This window comes from Juglans microcarpa x Juglans regia, chromosome 8D (assembly GCF_004785595.1).
Source record: "Juglans microcarpa x Juglans regia isolate MS1-56 chromosome 8D, Jm3101_v1.0, whole genome shotgun sequence".
Classification (NCBI taxonomy): Eukaryota; Viridiplantae; Streptophyta; class Magnoliopsida; order Fagales; family Juglandaceae; genus Juglans; species Juglans microcarpa x Juglans regia.
Window position 1 is genome coordinate 26041613 of NC_054608.1, and position 27800 is coordinate 26069412.

The window sequence follows — 27800 nt, forward strand, 5'->3', positions numbered from 1 at the left end:
AAAAATATGGTCCATAAAGAGTTGCCATGGAGAAACCTCCATGCAGACTTCATAAGCAATGCAGACTTCACGACCTCCAAGTCTGTTAGCCCGAGACCTCCTTCTTTAGTAGGTTTACTTGCTTTCCTCCAAGCCACCCTTCTTTTCTTTCTCTTTTCATCATTAACCCCCTCAGAAAAAATCTACAAACAACCTTCTAAGCCTCTTGGCTCTTAATGATCATACTAGGGACATTAATAACCGACATCAAATGAATAGGCAGACTTGAAAGCATGTGTTTAATCAAGGTTAGCTTCCATATTAAGGTCCTGGACTGCTATCCATTGGAGTGTCTTTTAGAGCCTTAGAGACTTCATTCATGGTAGGTATAAGTCACAACTTAATATTATAGTCCTCTGTTATATTGGGGTGACAAAAGATCTCAGGTCCCCATCAGGTGGCTCTCCATTGGATGTCAAGACCTTCCACAGAAGCATTGTGAATAGCCTCTAGAGTTGTCAAGAGTTCACCATTTTCCAGCACCATGCTCTCCACCATTTTCCTACTTCTCCTTTGTTATAATGTGGCATAAAAAAACTTTGTATTAGCATCCCCTACATTTAGACACTTCACTCAAGCTTTCTGTTTTAATAGAATTTTTTTTTATAGTAGGCACATTTCCAAGTCATCTTTCTTTCTAAGAAAATCCACCTCCACTGCATGGTTGGCCCCCATCCTCACTTCCATCTCAAGTAGCTCATCCTCTAGTTTATGTATATTATTATCAATCCTACCAAACGCCTCTATATTCCACTTTTTGAGAACTTGTTTTAGTCTCTTTAGTTTGGTTGCCAGCTTAATCATCCCAAGTCCATACACAGGTTGAGACCAGCTTTCTGTTATTACTCTGAAGATCCTGGTGAGTGCTTCACATTCGTAAGAATTTGAAGGGTGCAAGGTCTTATGCCTTGAAAATAGGTTTCTCTTAAATAACTATGGGACTATGGTTGGAAAACACATTGGCTAGATATTTTTATAGTAATACCTTGCTCATGGAAACAATGATGGGAGAAACCAGAGTTCTATCTAGTCTGGCCCACACCCTTGTGTTTCCTTCTATACCATTACACCAAGAATACTTTGAACCTTCAAATGGGATATCTATCAGTTCACACCTTTGGATACATGCATTGAAGTCTTCCATGGCCACTCTCGGCTTAGGGATACCACCCAACTTTTCAGCATCACATCTAATTGTATTAAGATCTCCACTAACAACACAGTTTCCATCAGCTGAGAAGAGATTAGTCAAGTCCTCCCATAGGCTTCTCCTCTCCAAATATCACAGCTTGCATACATTACATATAGCACCATTTCACTGTTGTTCAAATTTACCACGCCAGATATCATATGACTAGAGCTTCGAAAAGGATCCAAGGACACAACATCACTCCAAAATATCTAGATTTTCCCATTCCTCTTTTCATTCGAGACATAGCCTGCCATCTTCAATTTACTGAAAATTCTATGAGCCTTTCTAAAAGGTAGAAAAGGTTCAAGCAATGCAATAACCTTTGTATCATAGGACTTGACAGTCTTTCTCAACTTTTCCAAAGATGCCATGTTTCCTACACCCCTAATGTTCCATAGAAGAATTGGAGGGATCATGATTTAGGATTTTTGGGTGCTGTCTCTTTCATTAAAGACATCATATTTTTCTTCCTTGACTTGGTTCGCAATGTTATCAAAGGCCTTTTTGAATCTAACACATAACCTTTTCCTGCACTCATGAATCATGATAGTTTGGAACAAATTTTTCTCATCTCTGTATCTTTGTAGTGAGCCAAAAGAATTAAACGTTGGAGTATTCCACCGCTCTTGAGGCTCACCCTCCTGATTCTCTGCCTTTGAACTAACAGAGACTGAATCATGTAAATTTGTTACCTTAGATTGAATGGAGCTCTTAGCTTCCTGGCCCAACTTACTGTTGTTACCTTGGATTGAATGGGTGGCATCTAGTCCATCACCAGCAATTCATCCTTCCCAGCAAAGTTGGTACCATGTTGACCCTCAATCGATGTGGCTCTTGCCTCTGCAATGGTTTTAGATTCAGGACCCCTTGACCCCCACTAGCTTCCTTGTCTCAACTCCCACTGATTTCTTTCACTGCATACCTCGCTTTATGTGTTTTTCGTCCTTTTCCCTCCTCCATGACAGCTTGTTTATCCTTGTTGACTATTCGACAAACACCTAGGTGATGTCCCTGATGTTTGCATTTGTGACAATATTGGGGGACCTCTTCATAGACCACCTTCTGGCAAAACCCATTAATTTCTTAAACCCCAATCCAAAACCTCTCAACCAAATGTTTCTACACATCTACCTCTACACAAAATCTTGCACAACTTGGGCATGTGAAGGTTTTAGTGGCATTATCAACTCTAAGAAATCTCCCCAGTGATCCTCTAAAAATCTTCAGATAGTCTTTCTCAAAGAACTAAATACGTAGTCTCGACAGATTCGCCCAAATCGAGGCCAATGGTGGTTCATCTCGTCCATTAAACTCCAGAGTCCATTTGAAGACTCTGTACGTGTATCCCTCCATTTCTCTGGCCTCTCTAGCCCAAGCAAGTGTGAAATCTTCCTCCAGTTCCATATGCACCAAAATGTTCCTCGTGTCAAAGATACCAATGGTGGGAATCCGAGACAGTCCCCATCATTTTACTACATGCACTTTGATGGCATCCAAAGAAGGCCTCCCCCTTGGAAACTTTAGAGCTAGAGTCGGTTTAACATTTTGGGCCGTCATTGCCATCTCTTTCTCACAAAAAAAAAAAAAAGGAAGTCAGGGCTCCCCTCAATTTCATTGGGCACACTGTCGGGGTATAGCCAAACCAAAACATTGAGTCCTTTAGCAATCTACGAAACTCTCGGAAGATCCAGCCCTTATAGGGTCCTGCGCCAGCGCCATTATCCCTAGAGAGAATTACGGTTGTATCTTAAAATTTTATCTTATCACATCAAAGCATCTTACTTTATTGATTTATTTTTATGAAATTTGTTTATAATTAAAACATTTTTATAGTTCATAGATTTATTAGCACTCACTTGACTTCATTGACATGATAGACAATTAAATTAAGAAAAATTCTATTTATAAGTCGTGTGGATAATATATCTAGTAAAATGCTTAAATGACATAACTTGATTTAGAGGAAAATATTTTAAAATTTAAATTTTAAAAATCAAATATTATCATGTAAATAAAAGTATTGGTATTGGCTTCATCAAAGCTATCTTTAAAATTTGATAAAAAGTACATATTTTTCATAAATTTAAAACCTCTATATCCATAATCTCACATTGGATTAACTATTGGATTCATCAAAATAATAATATAATATTATTTTTTAATAATATTCTGTTTATTTTTATTTTCATATTTTTAATAATAATAATAATAATATTGGACCATTGGTACTTCCACACGAAAAACAAACAAAAAGACGGTTCATCATTATTCTGTTATTAGGGCATTTAATGTCTTCATATTTCACCCAATGCAGTATACCAAAAGGAGTGTTTTAAACCGGAATTAAAAATACATTTGGTTTGTAAACAGTAGCATTCTAAATATGAAGAAAAAGAGTATTTTACTGTAGTTCAAAGTTTCTAATTTAACTTTTGACTAATCTAATGTAGTTATGTTTAAAAGAAATAAGCTATATTTTACATTTTGTTAGGCTTTTTATAAAACCAATACCAATGCTATAATGTAGATAACATGTTCCAGACATTGGCTTGTAAATAAAATTTTTAAATTAAACATTTTCCATCTTCTTACATTTACAACTTAATTTCAAGCTTATTTTAATAACTTTTTTTATAAATATTTCATAAGTCATTGCACAATTAATTAATATAATTGTACTATTTTATTAAAAAGCAATCTTAATTTTAGGTGATTATCTATAATTTAAATAAATTTATAAAAATATTTTTTTATGTTACGTGTTCACTTTGTCGAAGCATTGGGAAGTCCTCTCAATATTGTTATAAGAGTAATATTTGGTACAAAGAATAATATTATGTAAATTCTATGAGCCCTTTTTAAAAAAAAAAATCTAGTCTTCCATTAAAAAATAAGACTTTTTATGTGAGTATTAGATTTACTCTTTTTTTTTTTTTTAAATGTGTCAGAGTGTTACAGTTATAAAAAAATCATATAAAATAAATTTATAAATTAACATAACTTTATATTATATATTAAATTATTTTATAATAAAAATAATTTTAACCATATTCTACCATGTTAAACTTAGTTACATGAAACCTCACTAAATCATTTCCTCCTAAATCATTTCTTTTATAAAAATTGATTCAAAGAATAAAAGAAAGTTATTTTTATAAAATTAAATTTATTTTAATTAGATTACATAATTTTGTTAGTTAATTGAATTTATTTTCTTGTAAAAATATAATGCTTTGAAATTTTAATCCAAATTTAAAGATAAAAAAGAATAGATAGATAGTAAAATAAAAAATGATAGGATTACTATCTTCTTACTATCTATTTACTAATTTTTTTTGTATTTAATTTTTTTATTTTATTTAATAGTTATGGAAGTGATTATTAGTAAAATTATATATATATATATATATATTAATGATTAAGGATATGAAAAAAAATACTTAAAAAATGATAAAAAAATAAAAAAATTTCAAATATATTTAACTTTTAAGTAGTAAATGGAAAATAATACAGAGGTATAACTACCCATAGTAAAAGAAGGATATTATTACATTTTTTCACAATAATTACTTCCGTAAAGGCGAAGATCTGAAAAGTGGGGCCCAACCTCGAATTTGTCTCTGTTGATTAGCATTTTGGGGACGTTCACCAACCACTCCTGATTAAGTGACGTGTCACAAAGCTAGCGATTTAAAACGAGCAATGCCCGATCACAGGCACCATCGATTAAATATCTTTAATCGTAGGATTCTGCTAACTGTTACTTTCTCTCCGAATTGCATAGAATTTCAGATATCTGATTCCGTCAAGCGGTGGAGAAGAGAGAACACCGAGGAACGGAGAGAGAGAGAGAGAGAGAGCGCGGGGCCATGGAAACTGCCATATGCGGTCGAGTCCCTCTTTCAACCAACCATGTCTTCAACCCTACAAAACCCGGTACCTCTCTCACTCTCACACACAATTTTTGCTTCAATTTTGACTTCTCAATGAAGAGTTCTTCGTGATTTCCTCTTCGTACCTCGATCGAATCGGGTCATTTGTAACATTGTATTAATTGCAACGGAAGCCTTTACACTCGTTTTTATATTTTAAAATTGAAGTTTAAATCGGATTATCGCAGGGGATAAGTACACTGTTTGCAAGCAATGCAAGAACCGGATTATTTTGATGACAGTATCGGCCGCTGGGCTTGGGAAAGGTGGCGGCTTATTGGAGAAGCCTACCGTTGAGAAGACGACGCCTGGCCGTGAGTCCGAGTTTGACTTGAGGTACACACACTATAACCAGTTCTATGGTTTACCTTTTTCTTCCCTCATACGGAGCTTTCCTTGACTAGAGCATCTAATTGACATCATTAATGAATAAATTGTTTGGCACTTTTTTTTAAGTACCCCATTATTAATGAATTTATTATTTTAATTAAGACTTTACGATCTCCATCGTAGATGAATAAATTGTTAGGCAGTCCTGGAAGTGCAAGCCCCGCACACCCCTGTGAAAAAAATGGTTAAATTTGGGATCCTCATGAAAAAATCATTTTTGAATGATAGACCCTACTTTTTGTCAAAAACAAGTTCACCTATTCGCTACCAATCTTATGGTTGTCTCACTCTTATGAGCTTGACATGTAACCAACAGATCAATATATATGAATAACCACAAAAAATAAAAAAATAAAATATAAGTGTGAAAACTAGAGGTGGGAAAAGGGTTTGTTTTAAAGCCCTCCAAACTCTTTTTCCCTAGCTTTAGAAGTTTAACCTAGCCGCGGAGAAGAGTAATAATATTTTTTTGTACCAAGTCCTTCTGATAACATTCATCCTTAGTCTTAATCTCAATTCCAAGGTTGCTGTTTTGCTCCAATTCAAAGTTTTCAAAACGAGAAACTTCTATATACTCTATTATGCTGTACTGATATATCTGTGTACAATAAGCTGATGGCCTGGATTACAAGAGGATGAAGTCAGCATGGTTATGTGCACTGATATTGCATACATGGCTCAACATGTTTGTAAGGTCTGACATTAAATTCCAGGTAGTCTTGCGGATGAATGCCTTTGTGTATTAGCCAGGCTATGACAAGATTTCTTGCGTCTGGATGATGTTGGATGTAATGTACAATAAAAATTTAGAGATAAATATCTATTATCTAATACCAAGCATCTTGTGTAGAGTTTAGGATGACCATCTGTATTTTAGGTTTATACTATTGAAAAAATATAGGGAATTTCTTAAATTACCTGGAGATATTAATTATCAAGATAAATAGCAATGTCATTTATCTTCAATATTGGCTAGATTGGTTCATTCATACTTTAAAAAAATTAAATATTGGTTAGATTGGCGGCGATGATCTCAATCTTCAATCTCGGTTAGATTTGTGTCAGTGGATTCATTGAATACATTTCATTAGTAATATTTTCTTGAAATTAGTGCCTGGAAACTTGGATGGAATTCCTTTCAGGGTTACTTTTGTAGGTGACTTAATGAAGGTAGTGAGGGTTTTTATTTTGAGACAGCATCAGAATTCTGTGACTCAATAGACTTAGGTGAGTGAGGACCTAGATTTGAGAGTTTGTCTTCATGACTTATTTTTTCTAGTTACTACCAAAACTTCATTTTTTTTTATAACTAATAAAAGATTTTGTTGAAAATAACTTTTTTTTTTAATCGGTAAACAAAATTTGATTGATCATAAGAATGGGCAAAAACCATATAGGATATATACAAGAGCATCGCCTAAGCGTGCTAGTTCAATGATACAAGAAATTCATCGAAATCAATTACAACAGACCAATGGTGTAAAGTATTGAAAAACAATTTCCTAAGCTCTTCCATTGATCGCTTTCAAGCTTCGAAGCTTCTATCATTCCTTTCCCTCCCAATGCGCCACCTTAGACATATTGGGACCATCTTCCTTATTGCTGCAATATGAGAGTTATTCCGAAGGCCTCTTCAAGAAGCTAGAAGATGGATTACCCTTCTTGGCATCCCCCAAGTTAGTCCCACCCGAGTGAAGAAATCATTCCATAAGGTCATGGCAATCTCACAATGAAGTAATAAATGATTAATGGACTCCTCACTCTTTTTTCATGTGCAACACCACTCCATGACAATGAATGAGTCTAAAGGTGGAAATATGTAACACGACCCGCTAACCCAGCACGAACACGATACGAAACTAGCGGGTATGGCTTAGGTCAAAACAAGTTGACCCCGTTAAAACACGATTCATTAATGGGTCACTAACGGGTCAACCTGCTTAACCTGTTAGTGACCCATTTAGACCCGTTAAATTTTTTTACTCAAAATTACAATTATATCATTTTTAACCTAAAAACAAAAATACCCTAACCCTATTTCGTATTTCCTAACTCTCTCTTAGGCCCTCACTCTCTCTCAGTTTTCAGTTGAGTCAGTTTTCACGAGTCACAATCGCCTCCCTCACTTCCCTTGGATTGTAATTTTGGACTCGTGGTTAGTTTTATATTTTTGGGAAATATTGTGATTTTAACTTTTATGTGAAATTATGTTAATCAATGGATAAGTTGGGTCAATTCAAACCATTGACATAAACCGGTTGAAATGGGTTGACGTGGGTCAAAACAGGTCGTATCGTGTCGATATATTTTTAATTAATTCATAACAAGATGGGTCGGGTTGTTATTTTAATAGGTCATGTTTGGGTTTGGAGATCTGATCTGTTAAGCTTAACAGGTCGTGTTTAGGATGACCCATATCGTATAATATACATGACTTGACACAACATGAACACAACTCGTTAACACGATTTGCCACCCCCTAAATGAATCTATGTTTCCTTAAATTGTCGAAGTGTGAGGATCTTTCCCCAGGAAGTTGCTCATACAAAGAAGAGTGCCTTTAAGGGTGCCTTCATCTTCTAAATATTCTTCCATAGGAATGGATTTGTATCATGCATGTTCACGGCTTGTAGAAGGAGTGGACGGAGAACTTCCCTTTCTTGGACCACTCCAAGAATAAACTACTCGTCACTCCAAGAAAGGGAAGCTCACCGGACATGGCCTGAACCGTAATACCGGATGTGGCTTACAGGCTGTTGATTGACCATATTTGTTTTCCATCATCTAAGTTCATGCTGAATTCATGCTAAGATAGAGATGACAATCACTTAGATGCTAAGAAAAGATTCAACTATGTTCATTGCTTTGGATTTCAGAAAATCAAGGAAAATGGCCCCACCTTACCGTGTTTTGCTGCACAATGACAACTTCAACAAGCGGGAGTATGTTGTCCAAGTGTTAATGAAGGTCATTCCTGGAATGACCCTTGACAATGCAGTTAACATCATGCAAGAGGCGCATTTTAATGGCCTGGCAGTGGTAATCATCTGTGCTCAAGCTGATGCTGAAGAGCACTGCATGCAATTGAGAGGTAATGGCCTTTTGAGTTCAATTGAGCCTGCCAGTGGCGGGTGCGAATAGTTTCATATTTTTAGAAAAAGAAATGCATGTCTTTGGCAACAGTTTTAATCCGTTTCTAGTAAGGGAATTCTGTTTAAATGTACATAAACTCAAAAAGTCCATATGAAGATGAACCTTTGTTGTGTTTGCCATGTTAAAACACCTCTACTTCTATACATCAGTGTTCGTCCAAATGGACTTTGCTTGCTGTTTGCTGTTTACAGTGTGTGTTTATGGTTGTCAGTGTGCATTGTATCAAAATTTGGATGGCACTGCTACAAATTTTTAAAATTTTGAAGAGTCGTGCTGTTTATCTCACAAATGCTATGGAATAAGTAGGCATCCAAACATGGTTAATTAATTTAGGCCAATCAGTTTATCAAGTGTATGCTACAAAATCATATCAAGTGTTTGCTAAAAAATCATAGCAAAAATTCTTGCAAACCGTCTGAAAGAAGTCCTACCAAAGCTGATTTCCCCAAACCAGACAACTTTCTTCCCTAGAAGAACCATTCAAAAAAATTCCATCACAGCGCAAGCATTTGTCAATATCATGAACAAGAAATATGTTCACTAGGCACTCATAATGGTGAAGCTTGACATGGAAAGGCTTTTGATTTCATGGAATGGTCATTCCTTTTGAGAATGCTCAACAGCCTACGTTTCCACAAAAAATGGATAGTGGATCCAAGAGTGTATAACTACTATTCCTACTCAGTTTTAATTAATGGCAGCTTGAAATGTATCTTAATTAATATGAATATTAATATTAAGTTATTAACATGTTATTATTTATTCTTATATAATATGATATAAATATAAAAGTACATTATATATATATATAATATGTAATTGTAAGTTTTTTAAGCTAAATAGTTGGTAATCAGTTATTCTGTAATCTTTTTTATATACTTTGGAGTTAGATCTTTTACTTTGGTGGTTGCATTTGCAATTGTTTCAATGTATTTTTTTATATTTTTTATTTGATTAATTAGTTATATGTATGGCGTTTTTTAAAATAATGTTTTGGGCTCTTTCAAATTTAGGGTAAAAGAAAATTTCATTTGGATAAAAAAAACCAACTAGCCCAACTAAAAAAGCTCAAAACCGAATTACACATGTAAACCAAATTACGCATGCAAACCGAATTACACATGCAATCTTAGAGTATGCAGTCTCACATTTTTTAAAAAAAAAAAATTGGATAAATATGAGACAAATAAAAAAATTATTTTGTAATAATGAACCCCATTATTTTTTAAAAGTGTTCAGGATATTTACATATCCTAAAATTATATCTAACATGTATTGTTAATTTAATAATGGATAAATGATATATTAAATATAGTATATCCACCTGATTCAGCATATTTTTTTGTTTTACGCCCGTAATTCTTCCTCAGCCGGGCTTGGGCAGAATAGTATAGCAAATATAAGTATATAAGTATTAGTAGAATAGTAAAAATACTCCAATATTTATAATATATAGGACCATAGAACTATTGTACTTCGTTTTCTCTTATTAATGCATCGCAAAAAATAATAATCAACTTTAAAACAACCAGTTTTGTTAATGGAAAAGTTTACTATACCGCCCAAATGTTACCGCTCGGTATTTTTTTTTCTTTTTTTTTACTGAATGATGAAGAAAGTAAATTTAAATGTATTGATGTATTTTTTTATTTTTTAAAAATATTTAAATACATTAAAAAATGTGAATAGAAAAATGAAAAAAAAAAAAAAAAACTAGTTTTACAACAAGCGGTCAAACTGAACAGTGCTACTCGGGCGGCAGAATAGCACCGCTCTTTGTTAATCACATCCCGAGCTGCTAAGAAATTGCAATAACCTCATTAAAAGATAAAATTATCCCAAGAAATTCTAAAACAATTACGATATATCATATTTATTTGGAAATGATTTTTTCAAAAATATATTAAAAATAGTTTACAAGAAATAAAAATGAATTTTTTAATTTTTTGCACTAGAAAGTTATTAAAGTTTTTATTTTTTATATTTCAACGTTTTTAAATATCTTTTTTGTTTTTAAATATTTTTAAAAATTATTTTTTTATTATTTATTATTTTACTTTATTTTACTTTTTGGTTTTTATTTTTTCTTTCCCTGGCAATGGTTTTTATATCAAGTTTTTAATGGAAGAGTACAATTATCAGAATGGATTACAATTATCAGCAGTGGGTTCAGAGGATGATTTCAGATTGTGTAGTAATTTTAAGGATTTGTATAGTTTCTTTTTCCACGATAACTTATACGATATAGCACCACTTCTATTTACAGTGCATATTCTTCTCGCACCGATTACAGTTCCAATTATGCCTGGTTTGGATGCTAAAACAATATTAAATAATCTCATCTCATCATTACAACTTTCTCAAACTTCCAAACAAAATACCATAAACAATTCAATTTTTTTAAATCTCAAAGTAAAAATAATATTCTAACAATATTTTATTCAACTTTCATCTCATCTCAACTCTACTTCCTAGGAATTTGTAAATCCAAAAACTTATTTTCTGTTACCTGATACCATTTCAGCAATTTTACTCACACACACACACACACACAGAGAGAGGGTTCTCGTCTTGTCTTGGTGGTGGGATGGGAAGAAGAGAATGAGAGATGAGAGAGAGCAAGTAATTTGAAAATATATGTAGCGTCGACAGTTAGATCTGAGATAGCTACAGTTGCCAACAGTCGCCACGAAATAAGATATTTGAACACTCCAAATTAAGAACCTAATGGTACAGGATTAGAGAGAGAGAGAGAGAGAGAGAGAGGCTAATTGTTCAGTTTAAATACATACACAAAGCTTTGAACCTTTTGCAGGCCTCAAAAAGTTTTAAGTCTGATGCACACAAGGATCCGGAAGTAAAATCCTGAGAGAAAAAAAGGAGCAAATTAGTGGCCTGAAATAAAGGAAATACACAATGTTTAGAAGGATGCCCTGGAATCACCTACTCATTAATCATGCCAAGGCAAACAAACCTCAGGTTCTCTCCTTTCATGAGGAGGAGGATATCATCTTCTTAAGGGCATTTCCGTTGAATATAAGCAGCCCCATGCTCTTCATACCTGTCAATTGCATACAAAAATTGCTATGAATTACCAAAATTACATTTTGCACTTCCAAAAGTGGAATATTTGCAACCCTGAATTACCAAAACTATCAATTTCCACCCACAAACCACTAAATTTTGGCAAGTTGGATAAAACAATTGTAACAGTTAGATCTTAGTCGAGGTGTATCGCGTCAATTACCAAAATTTAGTGGTTTAGGGTGCAACTTGAAAAAATACTAGTTGTTCATGGATGCAAGACGTAATTTTCCCAAAATTCAAATATTTGATCAATGTTCCACACTATTTGTGTAAGCAAGACTTTAATTTTTCATTCCAATGAATAGGTAAAATACAAACAAAGGTTCCTCTAAACTCTCCAACAGTTAATACAACGTTTAAAGTGCAATCTTGTCAAATAGGTGAAACTTACTCAGATTTGGAGAACCACATCTGCTGGAATGAACCGAGAGAAGCCAATATACTCCCTCCGATCCAAACACTAAAAAAGTACCCATCACCATCAATAGGTTAGACAAAGCAATGGTGCATGATGTGGAATGAAAACAAGCATCTTGCAAAGAAAAATTAAAGAAAGACGTGTGCACAAAGGGGCCAGGGGTTCAATAAAAGTATTCTGGTGCAAACTCCAAAGGCTACAGAACATAGAATAGAAAATGATGACTTAAGTTGGCTGGATTATGCGTGGATAAAAGCAACTCTCCTGTGTATCAGCAAGTGGTCTAGATCTAGGTTGCGCTAGTCAGAAGTAAAATGTGATGCTGAGTTTCTCTATATAGCATTACTTCTAGGAATTTAAACAGCAATCAAGATTACTAAAATTGATTATTAAAGCAGAAAGTTAATTGGATTCAACCCTCCCATGTATCGGCAAGGGGTCTTAGATATAGGTTGCCCTAGTCAGAAGTAAAACGTGATACCGAGTTTTTCTACACGGCATTACTTCTAGGAATTTAAACAGCAACTGAGATTACAGTAATTGAATTCAGTAAATGGTCCTTTTTGTTCATATTAAAAGTTATGTCAACCATAAACAGATTAGGATTTCTTCCCCCACCACATATGAACCAATACTATCATTTCATCTTTCACCATATATACCATTTCTAGTTGTCACCAGTTCACAATGCACAGTATAAAGATGGTTTTTCTTTTTCATCAAAGGGTTACGCAAGCCAGCAAGGAATGTTATAATCATGTTTACTGAAAGTGCTCACAAAAAAGAAAAAAAAAAAGATTACAGAGTCATAATACAAAAGGATGTTTTATTTCCTTTATTTATTTGTTGATGACAATGATATGGTTAACAGAATAACCAACAAGGGAATGCTGTCAAGACCAAATCATTGATTGAAAAATCTGATTGGAAAATAAAAAATATCAACATCATTAATGAAGCCAAATGGCACTGTGACACCTTTATGAGCTTGCATGGGCATGCAGTGCATATCAACAAATACAAATCCAACACTGCGAGTGAGTAAAATAGATCTGACCTGAATCTCCTTTCTGTTGCATTTCCACTCGCCAATACTTTCACTCTAGCAGCTTGAGGAGACTCCTACACATTGAAGGTGATGTTTCAGAAATGCAAAATCTTTTGAGTCGATTTTATTTTCTTCATGATTTTCCTGAAGTGAGGTGTGTGTGATGGTGTGAGAGGAGAAGCGAAGGGGATCCACAACATCAGATAAAATGTTGTGCGATGATATTTCAGTATGCTTAAGTTGAGGGTTTGAATGTTCCATTCAAGATTGTGGGTGCAAAGTTGGATAAAATGATTAGAACTCTAACAATAAGATCACAGAACTTATTTTTAAGTTATTTAACAGTGGAAACACTAACATGGCCCTTTGATAGTTAAAGCATACTGCAAGATGGAAACCACGAGTATCAACCAGGAAGGAAAATCACCAAGAATTTGGGATGAGGGGGACACAAAAGAACAAAACTTTATAAAATACAAAGGCTGTAAATATACTTCTAGCAAGTCTTTCTCAAGGCGTTCCTTTAACTGTTGCATTGATGCCGTGCCACCAGCAAGCTGTACAAAAGAGAAACAGCAAAACCAAGTTAGGTTGAAAATGCTCCAAGTTACAATAACCAAAAAAAGTTGCTTCTATTGGAAATATCAAGTGTTTGTATACGTGTATGTGTCGTTGCAAGAAGAAATTAATCTACTTGCTTAATAGGCTTGTCTCCCAAGCACATAGCAAAGAGTCCATGGAAAATGTTTGTCTTGATATATCTTCCAACCAGTCTCATTAAGAATCTACGAAGTCTGCATACACGAAACATTTATATGATACTTCTATCAATTTTTCAGGCCAGGCTGAATCAGGCCACGACTTGGGATGGGAATGGCTCCACTCACATACATCATTTGATCAAAGCAATTCAGTCCAGTCACCTCCCAAAATGGGATTTACAAATTTCATTAACCACCGAACTTAGTGAGCAGCGCCAAATCTTTAGTAATCGAATATTTTATTAAAAAACATAAAAGAAATAGCCCAAGTGCACGGGACTTAAAGTAGGTTAAACTTCAAGCCTTAAGTACCTAGTAGCATTTTATCATTTAAAACACAAAAAGAAGATATAAGTATATAATAACAGCAAAGGATTTTACCGGGATATTTTTTATAAGTAATGTTACTAAGATACTCGAAAGAAGAAAACTGATAAGGGGAAAAAAAAAATTGATATTATATGACTTTACCAGTATACTACTAAATAGCTCTCTCCGAATGTCCACATCACACTTATTAATGCTCTCTAAGACCTGAATAGATAAAGAAAAGAAATTAGAAACCAGAAGTAATTAAAAAAATAATTAACGCCCAAATACATGCAACTATAGATGCATAATCAAATAAAAGGAGCATACCATTTGTGGCAAACCACGAGCAGAAGAAGCAATCTCCGCATAATTCTCCATACCAGGAATTGTCTGAGGTTTACGTCAATAACAAATTTAAAGCTTGAAAACACAACAAAAGTAATAAAAACAATAATGAATTTCGTAGTAAACTAAATAAGTGCATGAGCCCTTTGAGAACTACTTATTCCGACAATTTACATATGTATATTTATGTGTAGGTAACTGCATATCACACTAATATCAGAAAATTAGATATTTATCTGTGCATGCAGTTGTCCTACATTATCCAATTTCAACTGTCCTGCATTGAAGTGGGTTTTACGTCGGGTATCGGAGTAGAGACGTTCGTAATGGAATGCCCTCCGCCACAGGTGACATAGGAAAGGTCGATAGTCGGTGTTACACCCTTGATCAATGTTCTCTCCGAAGAAACTATGGCACCCACGCCGGAGTTGAAGGAAAATGGTGTAACCGAGGTCAGAGGGAGATGTAGGGTCCGTCGAAGTTTGCACAGAAACGGTTGATGGCGGTGAAGGAACTTGATGTACTGCTGATACTTTTCGCCAAACTAGAAACTCCAATGGTGACCATGGCCTCACCACTCATGACGAAGACAACCAATTTGTCGGGCATCTATTCAGACATCTTGTGACAGCAACAATGGAGCCGTTGAGGAGGTACGGGATTTGAATGTAGGAGGTGGTGGGGGGAAAATATGAGTTTGTCGATGGTGCCTTGTGAGGATGAATTTTTAGGGCCTGGTGTACAGTTGGGAGCTGTGTTTGTGGAAGATGCCATCCCCCTGTTATCTCTTCCTCCGATAAACAATATAGCTAGATCATCATCGGATTGGGTTTTGCAAAAGGTTAATGAGATACAACAGTGTATGGGGATTACATGTGGAGGATTTGACGACCAATACACAGCACTACTCACTACAATTGAGGCGGGTCACTCGCTTGAAACAAAATCAAGATTTAAGAAGAGCAAGGAGTTAAAGCGTATTACTTGGGCAATCAACTATGACGCAAAATGAGGTAGTACAAGTCGAGGGAGGGCATAAAGCCTTCCCCCATCCTCATAGAATCATTCGGATGGACTATTAGTCTTGTGGGAAACAAGGGGACGCGGTAGTTACAGTGACTTGCTTTGCTTTGGGGAGGCGTGTTTTGTCCCAATAGGTTTGGTGTACATTGGATAGGTTTTTTTTTTTTTTTTTTTATATAAGTAAAAATATATTAATATCAATAGGCGTAACCAACTGCACTGAGTGTCTACAAGAGAGAGTATATTGGATAGGTTTTAATTTCTCCCTCTTGGACGGTGTTCATTAGGGGCTCTCTATTATGGGCTAGGTGTTTTCCTTTATATACACCTAGTGTACTTAGTTACACCTATTGATATTAATACATTTTTACTCATCAAAAACAAAGAAATGACCGGTGTCAACTTTGAAAGAGGGATTAACACTTTGAAATTAAATGTCCTTCAGTATAAAGGAAGTTTTGAGATTAATGGCAGCTAACATTTGATCAAAACTAAAGCTTAAGAGTTCAGGAGAATTTCATAATGAAATTATTGCATCAATCAACTGATCAATTAAGAAGAATTTTACAGTCGGAGGAATTTAAGAATTAACAAGTTATTGATAATTGTTTGTTTTGAAACTTGTGAGACCAAAAGTAAAGTGATTAATGCAGATGAATGTCACAGAAATAACTTTTTAGGGGTTTCTTATTCCCAGGTTTCTTATTCCCAGCTTGTCAGGCTTTTGAAGATTTTGCTCAGTTTCTGATAAGGTCATCCCTTCATAAGAGAAAGCTACAAGGACTCTGTGAGTGCTTAGGCCTTTTTTACCCTGCTCCCTCCCCATTTTTTTTTTTTTTGTTTTTGGCTCCAACAAATTTGTGTTTATTCATTCTAAAAATGGCTAAATACAAGTTCAGACTAACTACCAAAGGGATCAAACAACTTTCATGTCTGAAACACAAGGAAATTGATATGCATATTGGGAATAAGCTAAAAGGAAGAAGAAACAGTTGTAGCAAATAACACCTCATGCCAATTACATGGTTATGCAAGTGAGCCATAGAGAAGTATCACTAAAGGGAAAAAAAATAAGAAAAAAATGCCTGCAGCTGCACCATTATTTGTAAAAACTGAAAGCACAATATCTAACCCCAGGTAAACAAAGCAAGCATACAGCTAGCAAGCTATCAGGGACAAATTCAAGATGCTAGCCTCAAACAATGTTTTAAATTTTTTTGATAAGTCAAACAATGTTTTAAATTTCCTGGCATAAATGTCAACAAGTCTGTTTTTGAAGCTCATAAAGGTCTACACAAAACAACAAAGAAAAAATACTTGAGCCACAAACTAATGTGGCTTGATGTGATACGTTAGATTGTAAAGTTATTTTTATCGTAAAGTAGATGTAATGGATCACATGAAGCCACATGACTTTGTGAGTTTACTTTGTAATCCCTTTATGTTTGTAGCACTTCCCAACAACAAAACCGTTTCTCCACCAAAGATGAACATTTCAGTATCACAGGACTAAGACCTCTCCAGGACTTCAAACTACATTCATGGGCAAGAGATTGACAAAGCCACATGTATTTCCTATTATTTGTTTCACTAAACAACTTATCGTTTCATATTCGTAGTAAACAATGTATTATAGAACATAATTTTTTTTATAGGTGTAAACAATGTATTATAGAACATAATTGGTTAAAGGAAGTTCTTTTAATAGAGGTAGAAGCCAATCAGCCAATAAACAAACAAAATGACTGGACTTTTTCAGCCCCACATGCCCATTAAAAAAGTCTCAGCACCATAAAACCATAATCAACAAGGTTCATCTTTAAAGAAAATTATTAAAATTCTAAATTCAATGAAAAAGATAACTAAATGAAATATGCACCCAACATTTCCAATTTATCTGAGAAAATATATAAAAAGCTAAATGAAGCCACCCACCTGAACCAGAGATGGATTAAATAAAACATCAGGAATCTTGAATCTGTCAGCTCCAATTTCAATTGTCCTGCATTATATGGAATGCATTATGAAGTATCAATATGAGAAATGACAATAATGCTAATGTACCAGTATAAAAGTAGGTTGGCTGGTTGGAAGCGGCTATACTTATCAAAAGGACGTAGAATCACCTTAATTAAAAGTACACTTACCAATCTCCCTGCCTACTTTCTTTTTTTATTTCCATTGCCTGCAGGGGTGGCAGATCGGATTGAGAAGTTATTTTGTGCATTTCTGTGGGGTGGAATGGGAGAGGAAACTAAATTCCACCTTGTTAATTGGAATAAAGTTTGTACTCCTATTTCGTTTGGAGCTCTAGGGTTCGTAACTTGAGAATTTTCAATAAGGCTTTGTTGAGGAAATGGCTATGGAGATATCAATCAGAAGGGGCGTCGTTGTGGAGGGAGGTTATTAACCAGAAATTTGGGAGTGATTTCGGGAGGCTGGGGGGGTGGTTGGTGTTCTAAGGAGGCTGGGGGCTTATGGTGTGAGTCTTTGGAAGTTCATTAGGAAAGACTGGGAGAGTTTTGCTAAACATGTCAGCTATATGATGTTGGAAAGGGTTCTAGGATCGGTTTTTGATTTGATGTTTGGTGTGGTTATCGGGCCCTTAATAGGGTGTTCTCGGCTATTTTTCGTATGGTATCTGATCGGCATGCATCTGTTTCTGATTTGTTAGTCCGTTCGAATGGATCCTTGCAGTGGGATGTCTGTTTTACTAGAGCTGTACAGGATTGGGAACTTGCTGATGTTACAGATTTTTCCAGCTTTTATATTCCCTGGGTATTGGAGGTATGAGAGGGATAGAATGTTGTGGAAGAGAAGCGTGGCCTTATTGTTATGGAGTGGTGTTTCATGTGTAAGCATGGGGAATCTGTGGATGATTTACTTTTGCATTGTGAGGTGGCTAAGAGCAATAGCATTGGTTTCTCTATATACAAATGCAAAATCACATGTTTTGGAGATTGTCCTTGCCATTCAAGAAAAACTCACATTGAATTATGCATCTTTAAGTCGGAATAATAATAATAATAAAATCTTTTATTATTATTAATTTTTTTTCCTAAAATTAATTTTTTTATATATAGTTCGCAATTAGCACCCACTACATACATTTGGCATTAATAATACAAATATAATAATAATAATAAATATAATTTTTTTTATATATTATGTTAAAAATATAATAAAATGATAAAAAAAATATAATATATTATAATAATAAAATGAAGGTGAAGGTGAAGGTTCTGTTGTGTTGTGTTGTGTTGTTCATGGAGGGAGAAGAGGAAAAGGTTGTGAGAGAGAGAGAGAGTGGGAGGAGAAAAAAAAAATTAATAAAATAACATTTGAGGAGTGAATAGTCCATCTTCAAAGATGTATTGACACTGTACATAGCTATGGAAATATTTCCATATGAATAATCTAATGTAGTCTATTTAATGGTCTAGTTATGCAAATATGTGTTTGCATTTGCATATAGATAAACCAATGCCAATGCTCGGCTTCGTGGGATGGAGTTTTTAGTAGAATTGGGTTGGCTTGGGTGATGCCTTTGCGTGTTGGAATGAGCAATATGGTTGTTCTCAAGTGGTTGCGGTGTGGAAGATGGTTCCTTTGTGTCTTATGTGGTGCATTTGGTAGAAAATGAACGAGCGGTGTTTTAAAGATAAGGAGAACACCTTGGGAGGATATTCAGAATCTTTTTGTGTACTCTTTATTGCAATGGTTTTCTGCTTTAGTGATTAATGGAGCTTCAGCTCATGACCTTTTGTTGTTGCTTTCTACTTCCTAGAATGTAATTAGGTGTCTTCTTTTGTATATATCCCATGTACATGGGTTTCGCTTATTTTTCATTCGTTCTAATAAAATTGTCCTTACTTATCAAAAAATAAAACTAGGTAACAATATTTCCTTTGAATGCCATGTTGTGCCTCATGAATCCATTAAAGGTCATGAAGACCAGAACTAGGACATTCAAAGATGCAAAGAAATGAGACATGGCATAATCGGATTACTGGTAACAAACAAGTACAGGACTTACTGGCCGTCAGGTAGCTCATATGATGTCATTGGAATGTTTGAATAAGCACTTTCTGTAATGACAAGAATACTCTATCAGATTGCTCAGCATGATCAATGCGTTTAAGGCCTCAATGAGCAAAGCATTTGATAAAACAATGGAGATTTGGTCAGAAAAAAATTAACAAGATTGTCAAGGTTCAACTATAAACATGGATCAAAAGCAGTTCAAGGTGTACATATGGCAGGGATACAAACCATCATATGGAGTATCTGGGGCTCGACAGACGCATTCCTTAATATCACTAGCAATTACCCTCTGTAATAAGAGAAAAATCAGAAAAAAATAAAAGGGACATTCTGATCAAATAAATATAAATGATACAACATCCAAAAAAGAACCGTAATCAGTCACAAACCTGAGAGTAGAGCTTGTAGCTTTCTGTTGTACTTGGATGATCAAGGTCTACCGTCTGTGAGATTCAGAAAGTTAAAAAAGTCCAAAGAATGACATCATAAGGTTATGACTAACAATAGCACCTGACGACTTATACAAACTAGGCAAATGCGAGTGCACGATTAGAAATTCGCAACTGATTTTTCTTTTTCTTTTTTTATAAGTAAGAAAGACACTTCTATTCATCGAATGAAATAGGCGGAACCCATGTACACAGGAAGTATACAAAAAAAAATACCTAATTACATTCTAGAAGCATAAAACAAAAACAAAAACAAAAACTCATAAGCAGACCCTCCATTAAGTACAATAGCAGAAAACCATTGAAGCAAGGAGAAAACAAAAAAATTCCAGATTTCCTCTACAGTATGCTCCTTATTGTTAAAGCACCGCTCGTTCCTCTCCAGCCAAATACACTATACATAATACACAAAGGAATCATCTTCCACGCAGCTGCCACTTGAAAACAACTATGAAGCCTATTCCAACACGCAAGTAAATCCACTACTTTCTTAGGCATTACCCAAGCAGCCCAGCTCTACAAAGCACACCATCCCATAAAGCCTTTGCCACCTCACAATGAAGAAGTAAATGATCCACTGACTCACCATATTTCTTACACATAAAGCACCACTCCATAACAATCAAGCCACACTTCCTCAAATTATCAATCATAAAAATTGTCTCAAACCAGGAAGCAAGCGTATCTTTTTTTTTTTCAGGATAAGTAAACTGAGAAGGATAATTTAACCCTAATCTTAAGCAACCATGAACATTTTTTTGGAATTTAAGGCCTTTGACAAGAAGCAACATATCAGTTTTTTCATGACGTGGGCCCTCAGCAAGGTAGGTACGCCTGGCGAGTAAATCATGGATACACAACCCACAAGCTAGAACCATATACAGAGTAATCCAGGGGAACTCCTAGTGCGAAATTGAACCCAAAATGTCTAAATCTACAACTAATCCTAAGCCCGTCCTTTAATCAAGTGATTAGATTTATTACACATTCTTGTACCAAGAGAATATGCCGTTGATATGAATTCTTAGTAAATTAAGTATTAGCCAAAAAATAAGTCTTATATCAGCCTTCTACTACAAAGCTTGCAAGCAACTTGACCAAAGGGATCATAAAATGTCACAGTTCCATGCATAGTGAAGTCAAGACAAAGGAAATGAGGGAAGACAAGAGATTGAATCATGATATCCATCAAATCCATACCACAAACAAGAGAGAATTGAATGAATTATCTGCCCAAAAGAAACTACCATGGAAATCATTAAATACCTGAAAGTCGCCTGGCCTTATTTCCTTTCTCTTGAAAGAGTACCTGGGTTTTATCTGTTTTTTTATCAATAAATAAGAAGTTTATTAAAATAGGTGAAGCCAAGTACAAGGGAAATATACAAGAGTTTATCTCTAAAAGAATAATAAGAAACATTTATAAAAGAAAAAGAAACGATAAGCCAAGCAACTTGGAATAGTCAATTTGTCTTCCAAGAGAAAATTTTATTGTTCCAAGATAAAATTTTATTGTAGCCACTTACCGTGATACCTTTGCTTTCCAGACTTTTCATTAAGCAATCACTGAGAAATTCTCCTCCAATTGGAGAAGATGCCACAGCCTATTGTTGTAAACACAATAACAAGGCAAAAGAGCCTGTTACAAGCTGAGAAAAGCTTTATTAAAACATTGACATGGTAATTTACCATGTCATTAACAGATTTTTAAGTTGCCCCTTCTTATGCGGACAGTAAATATATGAAGCTTCAGGGACCATGTTAAGAGTGCCGCGTGCAGAAATTCAATATAACTAAGTTTGCTTGTCAAAATGTGAATAGAAATGTGCGCTCAAGTAAAATTATCTACCGAGTCATTCTTGCAGTTGGTTGTAAAGTGAGGAATACCTTCTGAAGAACATAACCATCATGCACTGGGGCAACTGTAGTTGATCCTCCACCACTGAATGAGTAGGTAATTATAGTCAAATATATCACGAAAAACAAAAAAGAGGAATGCAATAGATTAAACGACAAATGAAAAGAAAGCCTCATAACGATTGCACATTGTATACTCATTTACCTACAAATAAGATGAGAACCATCTAACCAACGGATTTCTTATGGGAAAGGGGTGGTGAAGAACAAAAAATCTAAAAAATAATGTCTTTCTTTTTAAAAAAAAAAAAAAATATTGTTAACATTTTACAAAAAGGGAATAAAATATCGATCATCAAGTCTTTCTTAATCTCTGGTATTTTGAGAATCAATTAATTGCCTTTGCAACTTCTGCTGAAACTTTCCAAGAATTGACCAAATTTAGGGTTCGACTTTTCCAAGAAGACCGGAAAAAAAAATGTTGGAGCTCAAGTCATCCTTTCTTAATAGTTTGTACCATTGGATAGTGGTCCACAATAGTGTATTCTTCTATTTCTACCATTATGAATTTCTAGCATATTTTTCCTTATGCTAATTAGGTGGATGTCTTTTATACTTCCTGTACATGGGGGTTTTAACAAATTTTATATTATTAAAAAAAAAAAAAACCCTCTGCAATAGCAAGCATATTGCACATGACAACAAATTACCAAAAAAAGAGAAGGATGATTTTACAACTAATGGGCATGTAAAAAAGTAAGTATACATATCGATATATGTCAATTATCCTAAGGAATTTAAAACATCAATTAATTCGGGAAAAAAAAAAAAAACAGCAATCAGAAATCCATTGAAAGTATATTTATCATCATTGCAGATACAGCAACATGTCGATAGATTTATCACTCCATATTCCAAAATTCTCATTGATAGTTCAGCCTAAATAAACTAACCTTTCATCTTCCACCATTGCTTAAAGCATAGTGAGGAGTGCATTGCTGTGAAACATCCAATACTCATAATCTTTTGAACTAATATATGCATTACAATATCTATCTTTTCTTGTATTTCTTTCTTAGTTCATATATTTTACATGCCTTAGCGCTGTAGCCCAAAATCTTTTTTTTTTTTTTTCCGGTGGGGGGGAAGATAACTAGCCCTACATCTTAAAGCAAATTCAAATGTTTTCCAATCCAGCTGTACAAATTTAAGGAAACAGTGAAAAGAAAGAGTAATTTTGGAAATTGTGTCCACCCAAGGACAAGCCCCAAGCAATGCTAAACAATTCAAGTAATCTTACTCCATAGCAAGAAATGCACAAATTAATCACAGAAATGAAAATATAATATGCAAATTGTCTTACACCATAAATGGAATGTCAAATAATAATGCTTTTGCATGTGGTATAAAGGTCATGCCATTGAAGAAAACTAATACTGATAACAGTACCAGTCAACAACTAATGAGGTAGCACGTCCTGATGCGAAAGATGTGAGAACCTGGTATCAACAAAAACGCCAATCAATTAACATACTAACATTACTTGATGAAAAAAGAGGAAAAAAGCATATTCATATTGATAAGCAAAGTGCTACAAGTGAAATGAGGATAAGGATCCACTAGGGGCATACAGCATTCTTGGCCAAAAATAATGCAGGAACTTTGTACTTTTCGAACATAAGCTCTGCCGTCCTGTTAGATACATGACAATCAAACTCTTTTACTAAACAATTAGTTTTTTTTGTAAGTAAACTAAACATTTAGTTATCCTCAAGAGTAAAATACAAAATCTTAAAACAATAAATTTTGGCGATCGCTAAAAGAATAAAGCTTTATTGAGTGAGGTAGGGTACAATTATTCAGCATAAGTTTTTTAAAAGAAAATATGGAAAGGTAGGACCAAAAAATAAAGGAAATTTATCTTATAAGGAGAAGTAGTTTGCATATATTTTTATAATACAAAAAACTACTAATCATATAATATGCTTTCCATCAATTGGAAATTAGTAGTATATACCTACTTACACATGAAATTATAACTCCCTTTATTAATGATCCAATGTTAAAGGTAAGAAAACAACCTATTGGCATAACAGGACAGTAATTGCGTTCATACTACATAAAGCACAGAACTCTATTCTTGATAGACTCGGCTGAAATGCATTTACAAGTAACCTTAAAGTTCTTTAGAGATCTTTCTGTGAGACCAATATTGTTTTCTAAGTCTTAGTCCTCCCTCCCTAATCCTATAAAAATTCCAATCACCCATATTAACATTATCAACTCCATAGATTTTATGTTCCTTTTTTGTGTCCCGTGTACTTGGCTTCACCTCTTATCAATAAAATCCTTATTTACTGATTAAAAAAAAAAAAAAAAAAAAAAAAAAAAAAGATCTTATGTTCCTTTTCCTTAAGATTACTTCTTAAAAAGCATTTGGAGAAAGATTGTTTATTGATGAGACAATGACTCCTTATAGCAGATACCACCCCTTCTTAAATTGAAAAAAAAAAAAAAAAAATCCACCTGAGGCAGAGAGAGCAAAGGTCTGCTTTTAAAAGGCTTCTTCTAAGCATTATCCGCTATGAACTCAGTAGATGGTGGCTGTTGGGTCATTGAAACTAGAAGTACACATGCTTTTTATTCCAACAACTTTAGTAAGTCAAAAAAGAGAACAGCTATGGAAAATAACTAACAAAGAAGCCACTTGTGTGTATGCTCAGAGGGAAAAAAACACTATCAACACCTGTAAGTCAAACCTCAATGTCTTAAATAAACATCATGTAAGTCATAAAATTTACAAAATCCTGAAGCTGCTCTAAAACAAGTTGATAATAATCACACAGTGTCAGATCACTGATCGCATATATCATCAATTTACAAAATATTAGACAGCACTAGATCACCTTTCTCTTTGTTGTTGAGTATTAGAAGATGGTTCTGCGAGTAGCATTGGATGCTCTTGAGGATCAATCAATAGGCATTCCCTAAAGCAAAATAGCTCCCAGTTATGACATAAGGTAACATAATTTCAAATAAAAAAAAATAATAATAATCAAACAGCTTAAGATGAAAAGGATGTACAAATTGCTGCACTGACAAATGATTTTTTCTTTTGCGTAAATAACAAACACCCCCAATGGATCTTGAACTCACAACTATACCTCCACCCAATGCTCATGAAGAAAGGTAGCATTTGAGCTAGAGCTCGTGGGCTTATGGATGATATATGATTTTGAAATTATAAAGGAAAGAACTACCACATAGTTACATTTAAAAAAGAAGAAGGTTTTCAAGCAGTAGAGATAATGTGGTCGAAAATATAACATTCAATGTGAAAATACATGCACAAGTAAATAGTTGTAAAAACATCTGGAGATCAAGCCCAAAAGGAGATGGCCTTAACAGGCTAGCAAAGAAATATATTTGAGAGAGCAATAACAATGGAATTATTCTGATTCTCCCTCATTTGAGGTGGTACCACTCCATTGGGCACCTGATATCCTGTTTTAAAAATTGGGAAGGTACAACAGGGTCATTCTTCCAGGTCTACAAAATGGATTGACAACAATGGTTGAGAGTCTCTTCAAAGGTATCATCACACTACTCAAAACGCAATATATAGCCTACATTACCATTATTGAAGAATTTTATTTTAAATTATTTATAAGCCAACAAATATTATAGAAAAAAATAACCCTCATGGAACATCTAGCCAAATATAATCCTCAGAAATTACCTTAAAGCATGGTCCCATATGCTGTCAACCATTTCCCAGTCAACAACAACTCCATCCTTTATGGGTGACAGCACCTAATCGACAGCAGAACATATAGTCAAAATCTAGTACATGAAACAATCAGGACATTTTCCATAAAAGACTACTACATTAACAGATAATAACTAACATACTTACCTCCATATGATCCCGGCGAAAACCTAAGGTTTGGGATCCAACATACAACTTGCGTTTTCCCTTGGTTTTGTCAGAATCAAGAGTTCTAGCAGTGTTTTTAGCATCTAAAGCAGATCCAGAGTTATTTTCAGTTTTTTCGGGATCATCAACATCCATTTGATCAATTGCTCCAACAACCTTAACAAGCATAGACATAATGTAAAGAAATTGAACTGCTTTACACACAAGAATGAAGAAAAATCTGCACGATGATTTCCAAGAAATTATATTATACAGGAAAAATTGGAGGGCAGATTACGCGGTAGTGGCATCTTATCATAGAAAATTCTTCATATGAACCAGAACAACTGTTTACAGTCCATTTGAAGGTACAAGCATGCTATCCAGGCGCCATGCATGCTGCTCATAACTGACAGGCACAACACATAGCAATACTTTCCCCACTATCCAAAATCTACATTCGGTCCCTATAAATAACAGCCAAAGCCATACCCCAATATATGCAATAGGTTCATTATTGACCGATACAAATAAATTCAACCACAGGTCCCTTTGTTGTTGATGAATTCAATGCATGAAATTTCAAAGGCTAAAACCTCAACATTAAACTTCCCCACAATGATTGTTAAATATAACTTACCAGACCGGCTACATTTTCTAAGATCTGTCTAAAGTATATGAAAAGGGGAAACTTTTCAACTTTGGGGCACCAGCCTTATCCTTTTCCTTTTCCTAGTTACTAAACCCCACACAAAAAAATCTCGACTAAAATTAGTGTCAGTATCATAATACCCTATTTAATCGCTGAACCAATAATTGTTCCATCTTTCAAATTTTAAAGCATAGTCTACATGCCACAAACGCAGGGTAAAACAAATTACATCCTATTTCAACGTATATTGAAAAAAGAAACAGAGAAATACAGCTCCGGAAGTAATATTCATACTGAACAGCCATCAATTTTATAAGATTATAACAGAGGCCTCAAAATTGTGAACCCTGATAGCCAAGACTACCTGCGCAGAAGACTTGGAACGATTCACATTGTGAAAGATGGAATTCTTTTGTTCAAGAAGTATAATACGGTTTAAAAAAATGGAAAAAAAACTTTTTTGTGAGTGAGTGAGTGAACACCTTCACTCAAAAATTTGACTCGGACGCAAAAACACTTACAGAAGGAAACACAGCTTTGGGCGCATCTTCGCCGGCGTAACCTGCTTTGCAGGTGTGAGTACCTAGGTCTATTACAATTGCCGATACCTCATCTGTACAATTCACAAACAACAACAACAACAAAAAAAAAATTACAAAACAAAGCAAAATGAATAAAATCCATTAGCGAAAAATTCAAACATAGAAAGAGAAACAAATGCGAAAATTCATGCACTCACCGCCTCCATACATGACTGCAAATTTGATTTTTAGGGAGTCTCGCCAGTAGGCCGATTAGGGTTTTAGCAGACGTCGGACCGCGGGAGCGAGAGGAAGCTCAAAAAAAGCCTTTGACCCGTACAGAGTTCACTGGGTTTCTTCGAGTTCGGGTTCGGGTTAGACTGACACCTCACTCGTTTTAAGCTGGGCAGCAATGCTAAAACCATCGAAAAAGGATTTCGAAAGTGTGTCCGAAGCTGGTTTTTTTTTTTTTTAAATTAATGATTAAGTAAGTATTTTTTAATGATAATATAAATTTTTTATTTTTTTAAGAAATATTTGTAATGATTAAAAAGTAAAATATATTATTTATATCATTTAAATAATAAAATTGATTAGTTAGATTTAAATTTTAAAATCTATTTTTTAAATCAAATTATTTGTAAAATATATTATTTATATC

At 34.5% G+C, this 27800-nt stretch overlaps 2 protein-coding genes across 2 annotated transcripts; one reads left to right on the forward strand and one right to left on the reverse strand.

Moving 5' to 3' along the window:
• The first annotated feature begins 4945 nt into the window (after positions 1 to 4945).
• Positions 4946 to 8849, forward strand: LOC121243660 (ATP-dependent Clp protease adapter protein CLPS1, chloroplastic-like). The gene is made up of 3 exons (XM_041141783.1): positions 4946 to 5167; positions 5352 to 5499; positions 8430 to 8849. Exons 1-3 carry the CDS (start codon positions 5101 to 5103, stop codon positions 8692 to 8694), a joined length of 480 nt encoding a protein of 159 aa, XP_040997717.1. The 5' UTR covers positions 4946 to 5100; the 3' UTR covers positions 8695 to 8849.
• Positions 8850 to 11315: 2466 nt separating this feature from the next.
• Positions 11316 to 27564, reverse strand: LOC121243657 (actin-related protein 4-like). Its single transcript, XM_041141781.1, has 21 exons — positions 27358 to 27564; positions 27140 to 27231; positions 25967 to 26143; positions 25790 to 25863; positions 24957 to 25037; positions 23682 to 23742; positions 23500 to 23549; positions 22081 to 22135; positions 21720 to 21797; positions 21460 to 21513; positions 20134 to 20187; positions 19973 to 20033; positions 19737 to 19788; positions 17636 to 17702; positions 14660 to 14722; positions 14492 to 14554; positions 13754 to 13816; positions 13269 to 13333; positions 12185 to 12253; positions 11681 to 11767; positions 11316 to 11571 (listed from the first exon to the last, which is right to left on the reverse strand). The coding sequence occupies exons 1-20, from the start codon at positions 27368 to 27370 to the stop codon at positions 11722 to 11724; spliced, it is 1338 nt and encodes a 445-aa protein (XP_040997715.1). The 5' UTR covers positions 27371 to 27564; the 3' UTR covers positions 11316 to 11571; positions 11681 to 11721.
• Between the last annotated feature and the right edge of the window lie 236 nt (positions 27565 to 27800).

Excerpts from the sequence above, each read along its gene's own strand:
- LOC121243660 (XM_041141783.1), top strand. The coding sequence starts at position 5,101 with ATGGAAACTGCCATATGCGGTCGAGTCCCTCTTTCAACCAACCATGTC. Across the intron at positions 5,168-5,351 it reads CTTCAACCCTACAAAACCCG|GGGATAAGTACACTGTTTGC; the intron begins GTACCTCTCTCA and ends GGATTATCGCAG. Across the intron at positions 5,500-8,429 it reads GAGTCCGAGTTTGACTTGAG|AAAATCAAGGAAAATGGCCC; the intron begins GTACACACACTA and ends TTTGGATTTCAG.
- LOC121243657 (XM_041141781.1), bottom strand. Across the intron at positions 20,034-20,133 it reads GCTACAAGCTCTACTCTCAG|AGGGTAATTGCTAGTGATAT; the intron begins GTTTGTGACTGA and ends CTCTTATTACAG. Across the intron at positions 14,723-17,635 it reads TTAATCCATCTCTGGTTCAG|ACAATTCCTGGTATGGAGAA; the intron begins GTGGGTGGCTTC and ends CGTAAACCTCAG.